This window comes from Rhododendron vialii, chromosome 6a (genome assembly GCF_030253575.1).
Source record: "Rhododendron vialii isolate Sample 1 chromosome 6a, ASM3025357v1".
Lineage (NCBI taxonomy): Eukaryota > Viridiplantae > Streptophyta > Magnoliopsida > Ericales > Ericaceae > Rhododendron > Rhododendron vialii.
Window position 1 is genome coordinate 6,570,455 of NC_080562.1, and position 14,298 is coordinate 6,584,752.

General features: G+C 41.3%; 2 protein-coding genes and 1 long non-coding RNA gene across 3 annotated transcripts; 1 reads left to right on the forward strand and 2 right to left on the reverse strand.

The window, feature by feature from the left end:
- Window positions 1-1,131: 1,131 nt before the first annotated feature.
- LOC131328316 (uncharacterized) lies at window positions 1,132-4,749 on the reverse strand. Its single transcript, XM_058361273.1, has 5 exons — window positions 4,207-4,749; window positions 3,068-3,225; window positions 1,895-2,402; window positions 1,559-1,790; window positions 1,132-1,424 (listed from the first exon to the last, which is right to left on the reverse strand). The coding sequence occupies exons 1-5, from the start codon at window positions 4,573-4,575 to the stop codon at window positions 1,132-1,134; spliced, it is 1,560 nt and encodes a 519-aa protein (XP_058217256.1). The 5' UTR covers window positions 4,576-4,749.
- A 795-nt stretch (window positions 4,750-5,544) lies between these two features.
- Window positions 5,545-10,870, forward strand: LOC131331238 (uncharacterized). Its single transcript, XR_009201338.1, has 2 exons — window positions 5,545-6,803; window positions 9,308-10,870. It is a non-coding gene; the product is annotated as an uncharacterized LOC131331238 (long non-coding RNA).
- Window positions 10,871-11,805: 935 nt separating this feature from the next.
- On the reverse strand, window positions 11,806-13,717 carry LOC131331235 (uncharacterized). Its single transcript, XM_058365119.1, has one exon. It carries the CDS (start codon window positions 13,461-13,463, stop codon window positions 12,198-12,200), a length of 1,266 nt encoding a protein of 421 aa, XP_058221102.1. The 5' UTR covers window positions 13,464-13,717; the 3' UTR covers window positions 11,806-12,197.
- Window positions 13,718-14,298: the final 581 nt, after the last annotated feature.

Genomic DNA, 14,298 nt, shown 5'->3' on the forward strand with positions numbered 1-14,298 from the left:
AGAGAGCGTGTACTTGGGATCAGCTCCCTCAAGATAAGGTTACTTCTCCAAATTTCTTATTTTCAAACTTATTTTTAAAACAAAAATGCCAAAAAGCATCTTTATCGAACGAACATTAATAGTCTTGTGAGCACCACATATTTAACCGACCGTTAAACATACTTAGCTTGAGCTGTTCATTATATAAAATATATTATTTTGTAAAAAGATAAATTATTTTTGTAGATAGATCACTCTGAAAAATGTATAAGATCAACAGTTTGGGTGATGCAATTCCAAAATAGACCAAAACGAGGTTTAAAAAAAAAAATACTCTTTTCATTCCTAAATGATTTTTACTCATATTTTTACTTGTAAAGGCTATGTTTGGTAATACTGTCACTTTTCTGTTTTCTGTTTTCTGTTTTCTAAAATCAATTTCTACTTTTCCTAAAAAAAAAGTGAAAGCAGAAAATATGTTTGTGTCAACCTGTTTTTAAAAAAAAAAAAGAATTTCTAAAACCAGTTTTTACTTTTCTTAAAAATGTCTTGTAATTTCTCCACTAATTCCCATACGATACAACAGAGAGAGAGAGAGAGAGAGAGAGAGAGAGAGAGAGAGAGAGAGAGAGAGAGAGAGAGAGAGAGAGAGATACGGGGTAGAACAATTCTACCATTGGACAATTCAAATTGAATCACACCAATCTAACGTCAAACTGAATCAAACCAATCTAATGTCAAATTGAATCAAACCACTCCGATCACTCTCATAGTCTCATAAAAGCAAGCAAGGAAAGTACAAAAACATGAGTTCTACCGATTCTGTGGCAAACGAAAGCATTAAAAAATTGCCCACAAACCTGTCCAATATTGTAAGCACTCAATGATGGAAGTAGAAGAATTGAGAGAAGGCCTATTGCCTGGGAAGGTCAGTGAATCAGAATGCAACTATTAGGAACAAGCATTAAGCCTGTAAATCAAAGACAACAAACAGGACTGAAAGGAAAATCACATCACCAATGCATCAAAGCCTTTGGCTATTAAAGATTTGGCGGGCAATAGTATTGCGAACTCTAGCCATTTCTCGCAATTGAGCGGGGGTTACATTGATTTGTTGAGAAGAGCTCCTACGGCCTTGTTCACTCTCAACAATCAAATCTTCCTTGTTGTGTGGACGGTGCAACAAGCGGTTGGCAAATATTTTTGGGTCCGCACACTAAAGCCTTTAGGCATTTGTTTCAAGATAGGAAATCGCGCCTTCAATGCACCAAAGCAGCGCTCTATCACGTTGCGAAGGGACGAGTGACGATAATTGAACCATTCTTCTTCTTTCGTAGGTAATCGTCTACGTCCACGGAACAAGGACAAGTGGTACCGCTCACCCTTGTATGGCGTTAGAAACCCAGGCATATTTTGATACCCCGAATCAACCACATAATACTTACCTATAAAGTAGGTGACAAATTAATCGATCACATGCCAAAAATAAGCCTGAAAAACTGAAAGAACATGGCAGCAAGACCTCATATGTGTTCACAATTTACTAATTTGTCACTAAAAAAACTAGAGAAGTACTTACCTAGAGGTGCCATGGGAAATTCCATTGCTGGATTATTCGCACACTCACAAAGCACTCGTGAGTCATTTGCCGTTCCCACCCAACCCGACAAGACGTAAGTAAATCTCATATCAAATGAACATGCAGCCATTACATTTTGTGATGTGGTCTTGTGCCTCCCACGGTATGGAATTTGCTCACGAGCAGGAACCTTTGCATCGATATGTGTACCATCTATAGCACCAATACAATTCTATAGCCAAGGACACAAGTAAACGTAACTATAATGTTAGACAATTTTATAATACCATGTGCAATATGAAACAGAGAAGGGATTAGTGAAACTTATCATAATACCTTAAAGAATGGCCAGTACTTTTGATTGTTCATAATCTCTGGAGGGACCTCATCAAATGGGGGGGGTTGAATGATAAGCTTCCCAAGCTTACACACAGCCTTTAATACTCGTTTAAAATACTTAGAGATGGTTTCCCCTGAATGCTGGAATCGCTCTTGGATTATGCGATTTCTACTGTTGTGTCCAACTACGAGCAAAAATATACATACTTGCTCTTGGACTGTTAAGTACCTTGAATGCTTTAACCCAGTGTGTACTTTAAGCGCCTCACAAAATGCAATAAAAACATGTGTTTCCATTCGAAAACCTTCGTCACACCTTGCATCATGACCATTTAAAACCTCTAATACATAATCGTGTCCTCTTAATATAGAGGTTCGACATGGAATACGATTATAGTATTTCTGATGATGTTCATGTAGTGCAAGGGTAACCAATGTGATTATTGTTTCATCGTCTGAATCAGACTCCAATTCCTTGTCACTGTCATCGCTAGACTCCATTTGGCTACAAAAAAGATGATATACATGCTGCTATTAAGGTTGCCCCAAGCAAATTTTTGCATAGAACAATAGCTCATTCAAACGAATTCATAGAACAGTTCATACACTCATCTTAGAATGAATGAAAGCCAATAATTACCAAAGCCATTCTGTGAAAAAACAAACGACACAAAAAAGAAAATAAAGCACAAGCAAAGTCCAAACAGACTCCAAGTATAGCAGCAGCAGCAGTTGATCAAAGCCTCCAATTATAGCAGTATATGCAATGACAGCATCCATTAATTGGTCGCAATATATGCTAAATGTCAAGTGTCAAGATAATGAAAGCTTTGCCTTATTCCATCTATCTTTTAGAAGTCATAATTCTTGGCTAACCGATGGAACAAATTCAGTTCTTATTAGGCAATTTAAATCATTAGGTACACAGCCAACAAAGCTATCTCAGCAAAAGAAACGAAAAAAAATCTACACAGCCAAGAACTAATCAACAAAATGAAAACAACCAATTTCTGCCACCCTAGTAAACAGTTCATCTACTACAGAAGATCCTGACCAAAAATTCAGAGCAATTGCTATTGGGAGGATTACTATTTTTTCTATTCCAACGCGATAAAAAAGATGCTTCAAACTTCAAAGAAACACGACATAACTTTCAAGAAATTAACTAACCCCAACTTGAGAGAGATTGTGTTTGAGCTTTCATAGTCATGTACATGGCCGGCAGACTTGCATATATTGTTGACAGACTCTGATGATTGGCCTTCTTCAAAGACCATGTTATCTGAGTCAGCAACGACATCGTTTCGAGCATTAGATACTTCCATTACCTTCAATGAAATGTTACATTAGCCACATAAAATCTTGTGTAGAACATAATTGAAACAAAGAAGGGAGATAAATATAGGGATAGAATTGTATACTGCAAAAAGGCCAACAAAGTACTAAAAACTGCTGAAAAAGAAGATTGCCCAGTGCCATTAACAGTAGTCTAACAAGAAAACAAAGCACAGAAGTTCCATATCCAAATAGTTGTCCAACAAAAAGAGAAAACAAACCAACCACATAAGTCTTACAATCCACAAAAGCTTACAAACCAACTATATAACCATGTCCTAAACCAAACCACCCATAAACAAAAGTTCACACATATGAAATGAAGTCCTTCTTCCTTTGCTCTGACATGCCAAGGAATATTGATCTCCATGAAGGGTCATCCTTCAGTAGTTTCATCCCTTTCGTATACGATGCTCCATCTAGGTCTTCCATGGCATTAAGAGTTTTTATGCACTCAGCCAACAAACCTTGTGGCTCACCATGGTCTTGAGAAGTCACACTAACACTAGTGCTCTTGGCATTATGCTTTGCTTCAAGGATATCCACCTTCCTCTTGCTACTTTCTGCTAGAGCACTTAAAGATGCACTGAGGTTTGCAAACAATGAGTCCCTCTTCTTACTCTTGCTACTCTCCTTTGGCTCAGTGGTCTTCAAAGCCTTCATATCAAAAACCTTTTTGCCTTTTCCACTAACCACTACATCCGTTACTTCTATTTCGGCATCGTCTTTGTCCTGTTTAAGTTGGAATGAGGGATCAGAACTATCTGTTCCAGACGGGGAATGGACTGATGGGTGAGCATTGAATCCTGTTGCAGTGGTATCTCCAAGTATTCGGGTCATCGCTGCATAGTGTGGGAAACCTTTTTTCCTGAAATGCTTGGCCTTCTTATTAACCTAAGTGAAGAACAAAGTGGCATGTATCAGACTTAATTGATAAGCATGAGTTAAATAAAAGGGAATAGGTCACTTCTAACCTTATATAGCTTCTCCCAGAGGGTATCATCAGCAGTAACAGTACCTTTTTCTGCACACCACCCAACGCCACTTTGGTCACAAAGGCTCTTAAATTTGGTGTGCATAGTGCGTAGCTGGTTGAACTTATTTTTTATTTGCAGTTCAGAGTATTCGTATTTAGCTCTAGCAGAAAGACTCTTCCTCATCCTAGCCCAACTTTTTATCTGAAAAGTCCCGGTATCTCTACTACCCATTATTTTCACCTCCTCCTCCATAATGTCAATAAAAAATGCTTCATTTTTCTTCGACCACAGGGAATCGGCTACACCTCTCACTTCAACATCATCACCATCCTCAATCTTGATACTTACATTGCCTTTGGTAGCCATTTCCTATTTATAAATCACCCCACAATTGGTCTAAATAAGATCTCAGATTTATTTGGGCGAAGTAGAACTATAGATTCAAGAAATCTCATGAATAAGTCAAAGGTGTCCGCAACAATAACCATCTTACAAAATCAGGTACATGATTCGACAAATTACCAAATCCAAATTTCAAAAAATAGCTAATAAATCAATTTTAGAAAGCCAATTTCTAATCCAGCAAAAAGAAAATATGAGGCAAATCCACATCAATTCTGCAAACCTAAATACAAGCAAAGTACTTGGCAAACAACATTTTCACGAAGCAATAGAGTAATATCTCACTCGAAGCCGACAAAAATGAATTAGGCCACTAAGTACGATTACAAACAAACTAGACCATAACATTGGAGAAATCAGGTGATTATTTACATTTCAATACATGAACGGCACAACCAACGACAGCGGTACAGTACAACAAAAGCAGATTCAGTTGCGTTCTTTATATATAACTCTATATCCGTCCTACGCATGTACGCACATGGTTACAAATATATATGCAATGTATCTAGAAATACGAATCAAAAAATCGATCAAACGACGAAATCCGAGGAGTGTTGTACAAAGATCGATCGATCGAGATCGATATCGGGATCGAGAGAGAGAGAGAGAGACCTTTTCAGCCGCTTGGGATCGAGAGAGATCGATGGATCTGGGGAAAGACTCAGATGAGATAAGGAGAAGTCGCCTGTTATATCAGAAGCGGAACACGCATTCAAGATTTGGGAGCCGGTTTTTTATTTTTAGAAGAAGTGAAAGTAGACTTTTGGTACTTTTTCAATTTTCAAAAATTTAGAAAACTCATTTTAATTTTTAAAAATGAAAATAGATAACCAAACAAACTTTCGGTTCTAAATTTTAAAAATTTTGAAAATGAAAACAGAAAACAGGAAATGAAATGGTTACCAAACAAGGCCAAAATATGCATAATTTTTACAAAATTTTCTTGATCTCTCCATTTATCACAAGAAACCCTAGAAAGAGAAATCTTCCGCAAAATCTGAAACCCTGGAAAGAGAAGAAGACCATCATGTCCGACAGTGAGGCCATGGACGATTCCCTCTGGCGCCACCTTCCACCGGAGATCATCGCCCACATACTCTCTCTCCTACCGGTAAAGTCTCTCTGTCGATTCAAGTGCGTCTCCCCTTTGTGGAAATCCCTAATCTCTTCCCCCAAATTCTTCAAAACCCACCTTCACATGACCATCACTACCAACAAACCTCAAAAAACCCTTCTCAGGTCCCGCTCCGACGCTCTCTACTCCCTTGATCTCGCCGACGCAAATCCAGCTGCTGAAAAGCTTGATTCTTTTTCGGCCGAGCAGTTTGGCGAGTGGCGCAGGGTTTCAAATCCCTGCTATGGCTTGCTTCTAGTTCACGGTAAAAGTTATGAATCCAATTTCTTGTTGAATCCGTTCACTGGCGAATGCAAGAAACCCCTTCTCTGACATCAATTCGCCTGAAGGGTTTAGGCATTCTGTACGTGGGTTCGGTTATGACTCGGGTACGGATGATTACAAGGTTGTGATTGTCTGTACCCCCCTGAAGTTGATACTGATGTGGGCCATGTGGCTGTCTATTCACTGAAAACTGATGCTTGGAGCAAAATTCAAGTTTCACACGATCTCTTTCTGGAAGCTGACTTTGGGGTTTACCTTAATGACCGTCTCCACTGGATTTGTTCGGATAGTGGTATGCATGCTGTTGCTTTCAATTTTTCGGATGAGATCTTTAGAAAAATCGAGCTGCCTGATTATGTGTTTGACAGTTCACACATGGACGTTCTTCGGGGTTGTCTCTGTTTGGTTATTTTCCCGGATAGTTACGGAATTGGATTTTGGATGATGAATGAGTATGGGGTAACAGAGTCGTGGACTAAATTTTCAATTGCTAATCCTAGGATGTATATAGATAGTGTGTTGTGTTTGTCAGCAGACAACGAGTTTGTGCTAAGAACGCACAGAAGGACAGCAGATTTTAGCGGAGAAATATTAGTAGATGAACCAAACAGACACCAACTAGTTCTGTACAATCCGAAAAAAGAAATAGTGAGGATCATGATTGTTCCTGGCATTCCAAGTGTATTTTCATTTTCGGGCAACTTGGTTGAGACCCTTGTCTCTCCTAATTGGAGGACAGATTATGAGACAATGTGAAGCTTCTTCCTGTGAAAGTTCAAAGATTTATCAGGTATATTTCCAACATAGAAATGACGTCGTTCCTTCTTTTGTAGATTAGTAATAGTGTATATCGTGTGCTACGTGAGCTTCTATATTTAAGGTTTTTGGAGGTTGCAGATCCCCGTATCCCTTTTGATAATTATTTATGTTTTGTAGTCTGAGGTATGTTGGATTGAGATTATGTCCTTGATCATACACAAGTGTCTAGGGTGCACTCATAATGGTTGGAATCTGACCCATGAAGCATGACTTGCTTGATTACTTGTATAGATGGGTGTTATATCCGTGCCATGTCCATATAGGATACGAATGCTCCTTGGATACTCACTGGCAGGTTTCTGATAATCCTTAAACGTGTCCATAGTTTGTAATTTAATTTTCTTTATTCTTGAAGTATCGGATACTTTTGGATACACTTACATCACGCATCCGTACTTCTGCTTGTAATGTACTTCTAGACAAGTATGACTAGAACTAGAATGCTTGGTTGATGGAAATGTACAGAATGCAAAAAAGGTGGGTTCCATTGTATAGGAGTTCATTTTTTTTCCTGGTATCCATATCGATGGTAGCATGAAATCATTTTTCGGCACATTTCTGAATTCCCATACACTTCTGAACGAATTTTTTTTACCATATGAAAATGCTGTCAAGCAATGTCACGAGTAGGAAAGAAAGGAGGATTTAACTCATTTAACTTGCAAGTTGTTTGCACGCAAGAGACCCAATTGTAGATCAAGGCAGAGGGCTATACACAAGCACAATGTCAAAGCATTCCAGAAAGAGCTTTTTGGATGTTTATGGTTACGTCGGCATAAAGATCAACTGAGTGTTCTAAAACAAGGAATTTATCGCCGATAAATCGTTGGCGGGGCCTATCCGATTAGGTTGGATTAATGATTATTCGCATTACTAATTAATATGCACCGATTAATGAAGAGGGGCCGACCGCCCGACTAACGCCTAGCGACTTCTAGAACATTGACTAGAAGGTGCTCTCAGTATTTTGGGCAGAAGCGCCAAGTATGGTATTCTACGGGATGTTGATTCATGAGGTGGTCCTAAGATTTCAGGGCCTTGCTGCTGTGGACTTTAAGAGAAGCAGCCCATAACTGCATTGGAGTAGGGGCAGCATCGTTAGCCCCTTACATTTCTGATTACTTTCTTGTTTTGGTCAGGGTTAAAATTAAGATTGGCAATGGACGAAACACTGAAAAACTCTTATGCCTCTTCTACTATGTCCACGACTTTGAAATCAAGTGCAGAATGGCTTATATACTTTTAAGGACAGGTGGACACGACAAAATACTAGGGATGGCATTCGGGGCGGAAATTGGGTTTTCCGTCCCCGATCCCCGAACCCGAAGTTCCACCCATATCCGTCCCGATCCCCGAACAGGGAGGGAAGAAGGAAACCATTTCCGAGCCATTCGGTTTTCGGGTAATCCCCGAACCGAACGGATACCCGATTAGTATTCTGATCCAAACAAAAAAAAAAAACTGAGTCAAAACCGATGAGTATTACTCAATTTCTGTTCAAACCAAAGACAAAAAATCAAATGGTAAATCGTAGACCATTATGGCAGGCATATTGAAGAACAAATTGAATATATACATGCGTAATAAACCAAACAAAGATTTGATCGAATAAAACAAATAACAATCAGTAGTCAAGGGAAAAATAGTCAGATACACCGATTCATTTTCAAAACAGCAGTTCTTCACTTCAAAATGACATCACAAAGTTTGATGACTTGGGGATTGAGAAGAGAGCCGGAGATGAGAGAGAGCACGTCGTCGCTGGAGATGAGAGAGAGAGAGACTTACGGCAGAGAGAGCGAGATCGACGATGAACGGCGGAGGGTTGTGACGATGGACGGCGGAGGGGTGATGAATGTGTTCATATAAGGAGAAAACGGAGCACTTGATTATGTTGAAAGGGTTAGAGTTTTGACGAGGTTGGGGAGAGGGCCAGTGATCGAGGAAAACAGAACAATGAAGCTTCCTGTGAGAGAGAGAGAGAGAGAGAGAGAGAGAGAGACCTCAGAATCTCAGATCTGAGAAGTGAGACTGAGAAATGCAAATAGGACTAGAAAACCCTAAACGTAAGTGTGTATATATATAGGCAGGGGTAATTTTGTAATTTACTTGTTCAATTCGGTTCGGTTCGGGTATCTACTGAACCAGAACCGAACCGAACCCCGTTCGGTTATCCTATGTGCCAACCATACCCGTACCCACGGGGAAAATTTCGGTTATGGTTCGGGGATAATTTCGGTTATCGGTTCGGGTACCCATCGGTTCGGTTCAAATTGCCATCTCTACAAAATACTCATCGTTTGGCACTATATAGGCTTTCTATGTGGTCATTTGACGTGTCGCTCTACCCTCGTTTCCCCATTTGATGTAGATGAGCTCTCACTTCATAGATTGGGCATATTTTGTAGTTGTGAAACTTTTAACTTGGTAACTTTCTTCATGTTTCTCCTTGATCATATGCAATCTTTTGGATAGGTTTCCTAGAACATTGGATGAAACCAGGAGCTGTCAATCGTCTGTAAAGGAAGAAAGTTGTGAGGTGGAACCGAGTTCATACTTAGGCAACACTGAGGCTTCAAGTTCAAGCGGCAATTTCGCCATTAAAGATGCTTGTTGATAGGAAGATGTTTTTAATTTTGGTGCAGATCCTGTAGTGATTAGCTATGGTTCTGTTTTGTGGGTGAATCTTGTGGTTTTTTGGTTGATTACTGGCACACTGCTCTACTTCTTTTCATGACATGACCTATCTAACAATTGAATCTTAAAATTAATGTTTGTTGTTTTGTTTGTGGTCAGATTCCGAATGATGCTGTTTTTTTCCCTTTTAACTAAGCATATGTGCAGTACTCATTAGTCATTAGCAAGCGCTTCGTATATGCCCATCAAAGGCGTCGTTCCCCATCCAGGAGCGACTTTACCATCGATCATCATCTCAACTTGTTTAGTAAAGATCTTCCTCAATTTTGAATTTGATGAGGACAGCCTCATTGTGTTCGAAAGATTTGTTGCCGCATTGCCCTTATCCATTAATGATAATTGTTGAATTGATGTTCCAGTTTCAGCTTTCTAGTTTTTGATGCTGCTCTTCTCCGTTATGGGGCTTCTAGCCATTTCTTTCATCTATTTACTAGTGCACATAAATTGAATTGGGTATCTAGGCTTGCCCTCTCTGATGCCATTTGGCTTTAATTTGGGGACATGGTTCCGCAACAAAATAGGTATAGAGGGCCACTATTTCGGTGGTATTCTGAGAGCACAAAGTCTAGGCCTGCCTTCTTTGATGCCATTTGGCTTTGATTTGGGTGCATGGTTCCGCAACAAAACAGGTATAGGGGGCCATTGTTTCTGTGGTATTCTAAGAGCAGCCACTTTGTGCATATTGCCAAAGGTTAGGTTTATCTCCAATCCTTCCCCGCCCATACCCCCAATGATTGAGGACTACATGGGTTGTGTTGTTGATGTCTTTAGTGGTGTTAGAATACATGCACATTGATTGTCTAAATTTTATTTTGCAGCTGCCAGTGAAGGAACATCCAAGCTCTAATCCTACAAATAAATTATGTGCAGCAGTACTCAACGGTTTACCAGGGAACCATGTTCTATCTAGTTATGCCCTTCAGCACTTCTTCTCCAAGCCCGTTTGAAGGTACTTTTGGGGCTTGATTTCAAGTGAAGCTTCTTCTTCTTTTTTTCCTAGTATTTATTTTTGTAACTTCAGTTTCATTTCTCGGCAAAGAGCTTCTTTGTTGTGGTATTGTTTGTTATTCCATGAGTGTTCCATTATTCACCTTGGGATGTAATGAGGACAGCTTTAACATGGATGACTTGGGAAAGTTCCTGGTTCCTCCTGTCCAAGAAATTGATACTTGAAGCTGAAGCTAGTAGTAGTATTAGTATCATTTTTGTCATCTTCAAATTGTGAAGCCCTTGTGGATGGTCTGTGTTGGAGTTGTCCTCATAAGAATCTTTACATAGATTTTTGAAGTAGTTGTTAGCAGTGGCAGCAGTGATATAAAGTGTTGGAGGTATTCTTTGAAAGATGCAGAGATTGGGAGCTATGGAGGGGGCGGTGATGAGTATGACTAGGACTCTTGAAGAGGAAACTTTGTTGGATGGGTCGTCTTCTCTTGGACATTTGACAGTTTGATTGTTTGACAGTTTGGATGGGTCCTCTCTCTCTCTCCAAACGTATTCTGGGTACCAGAATACATCTCAGCTCTGTTGATCATATCTTCCACAATGGCTCGTGTGTAAACCACCATGTCTTTCGGATAAGACCGTTATCAGACTTGTACTATGCCTTCATATAGACTTGTACTATGCCTTCATATACGATCAATAGAGCGACATTTATCTATACCTTCATATATATCGGAAATCCTATACGTACCGACCACTTTTGTAGGGAAACCGTACCGACGGCCGCGCGCGGCCGTCTTCGGCCACCGGACGGCCGATCCGATCCGTCCAAAAATTTAATAAAAAAAAAACCGAGGGGCCCAGCGCAGGAATCAACGACATCCGATGTGTGTAGGGTGCTTGAAATAAACGCCCTATTTTTCGTGTAAATTTTTGGACGGATCGGATCGGCCGTCTGGTGGCGGCCGCGTGCGGCCGTCGGTATAGTTTGGTCGGTGTAAATAGCAGTACTCCATATATATTGCTAGAGCGAAGACTGTTATCAAACTTTGTACTACCAAAGATCGCATGGTCCTCTTCTCGTTTGCATCCTTTCTTCTTCATCTTGATCCGTCATAGAAGGAAAAAGGAAAACAAGAAGTATGAATGACAAGTAAAATTCATTCTGTAAGGTTTTAAAACATCTCCAAGGCAACCAAGTGGGCATTTCGTCTACTCAATAACAACAAACGCCTAAAAAGCCATATCCTCCTCCAAAAAACTCAGTTTGACATCAAGTTCAACTTCAACAAAGCATGTAAACAAGTTAACTACATAAAGCAAGACGAAGAGAGTACCGAAAGCAAAGATTTTTTACTCTGTACAAAAAATTCGTCACACAGAAATTAAGAATGGCATCAGTTTATTCCGAGTAAATCACGATCAAAATGTAAGGACTAAAACTCAGCATACCGTGAGTATCGGCTTTCACAAAGAGAAGATGATAAAACTGGGACAATTCTCTGGTGGATGTATACTGCCCATGAGTTGAAAACAAATTAGGGACTTCCAAATGCAGAGTCCAGCCAGATACATTCCTCATGGACGGCCGATAATGCTTTTCAAGATAACTCCTAGACCAACAAACTCCAATTCAAGAAAACATCTCTGGCACCAATGTAGTCCCATATCATCTCAATAATCTACTGTACAAAATGGACAATGGATTACTATAATTACTTGTATTTCAAAAGAAACCATCATCCTCTCCTCCTCCTTCCTCATCGTCGCTATCCAATACAAACTCATCATCTTCATCATAATCCTCGTACCCTTCCTCAACTACCCACTCTTCCCCATCCTCTTCCCCATCAAAAAACCGATTATTCCTCCCCACACTATGAAAATCCGTCCTCACCGAAACAAGTTCCTCAACAACACTATCCAAATCCCCCACACCCACAGAACCACCCCCTCCGCCGAACCTCGTAACCTCAACAAACCCATCCTCCCTCTCCACAAACCTCCTCCTCCTCCTCCCCAAATCCTCCTCCGACACCTCCCCGCTCTCCACCGCTCTCCACGGGATCCACAAATCCGCGTGCCTCCCCAACGCCCTATCCGCGTCCCCCACCACCACCGTCCCCAAATCGCACCCCCTAGCCCTCCTCAACATCTCCCCGAAATCTGAATCGTCCGAGACCAAAACCAACCACCCAATCCCTCTACTCAACGAACTCTCCATCTGCCTCTTCAACGCCCAATCCGCCGCCTGCGGCTTGTCCTCCACCGTCTTCACGTAAACCCCCGCCCTCCTCAGCTCCGTCGCCAGCCCGTACCCTACTTTCGGTGTAATCAAAACCCTAGCCGCCTCATTATACTTCTCATTCCCACTAATAAACCTCTCCTTAAACCGCTGCCGTTTCTTACCCTTTAAGGATTTCATCCTGTTGAGCTTCTTCTGTCTCTCCCGAACGTGCAGCTGCTTGAAGTGCTTTTTGAGGTCTAGGTTGGTCTTGCACTTGCGGCCGCAGACGGCGCACGAGTAGGTTTCGGAGGGGGGTTGGACGACGCCCTTTCGCTCGAGGGCGTCGAGGCTGCGGCGGTCGCGGCGCTGCTGGGCGACCCAGCCGGGGAGGTGGGTGAAGGCGTGGCGGTTGGCGTAGGCGGAGATGTCGACGACCTCGCCGAACCGTTGGGCTACGAGTCTCAAGGACATGGCGGCCTCGTAGGGAGGGCCGCGCGGGGGCTTGTTGTCGAGGTCCCAGAGGACCACGACTTTATCGGACTTGGCGGCGTAGACGCCTTCTCTGTCCTTGACCATGTCGATATCGTTTTGGGCGTGGTGGTCGGCAGCGGCTTTGATGCGCCGGGGCGGGCGGGAAATTGTCATGAGGGTTTTGAAGGAGAGGGCATGGGGAGGGAATTGGGGTTTGATTTTGTGGTGGGGAGTAAAAGGGGGAGAAGGGGGTTTGAGGGGGAGGAGTTTAGGTGGGTTGAGGAGAGGATTCATAGTGGGTTTTTGATCTTCATTCGGTGTTGAGAGAGAGAGAGAGAGAGAGAGCGCGCGGGGGGGGGGGGGGGTTTATTAGTTCAGTTCTGCTGTTGCAAGATGTAGAGAGCTGTTGTATCGGAGGAAATGGTCAGGGCGTTTTTAGGACAGGGAGAGAAGATGATGAGGCTGCAAATATCATCATCCAGAGTCCGATAGACTCTTCACTGGGTCTGGATACGAGTAGTATGATTCCAAGCCCCGTTCGTGAACAGGCTCGGTTTTGGGTTCGTTTGAGCTCGATTGGTTAAGTTTTTATTGAGATTTTTTTTTTTTTTGTCAATCGATAAAAGAGATTATTTTTATATCATATATGGAGTACAAAGTACAAACTCGGGACACTACATCAATTGTAAAAGTTTACGAGACAACCAAGTCCAACAACTGAACCAATACAAAAAATAAGCCCATATATGGTAGAGACATAAAGAAAGGAAAAACCCTCTAAGGGAAGAACACCCACAATCAGGTTGGAAGATTTAAACTCTTGACCTCCTAGTAAGATGCAAGAGTCCTGACCAACTGAACTAACTCACGAAAAATTTAAGAGAAAAGCACATTCTCGGCTCTATAAGGCTCGCCTTCTTTTAACAGAAGGGGATTACTTGCCTCTTATCGATTCAAAAGTAATATGTTGCTGTAAACTACAGCAAATTGTATCACTATTTCGAAATAGAGGTTTTTTCTTGTGGCATGTATAGACAGAAGACATGCACAATTAAAATTTCCTCTACTATGCAAGTATAAATATAAGGTTTTTTTGTTGGCTCGTGAACAAACTCGAGCCCAAGTTAAG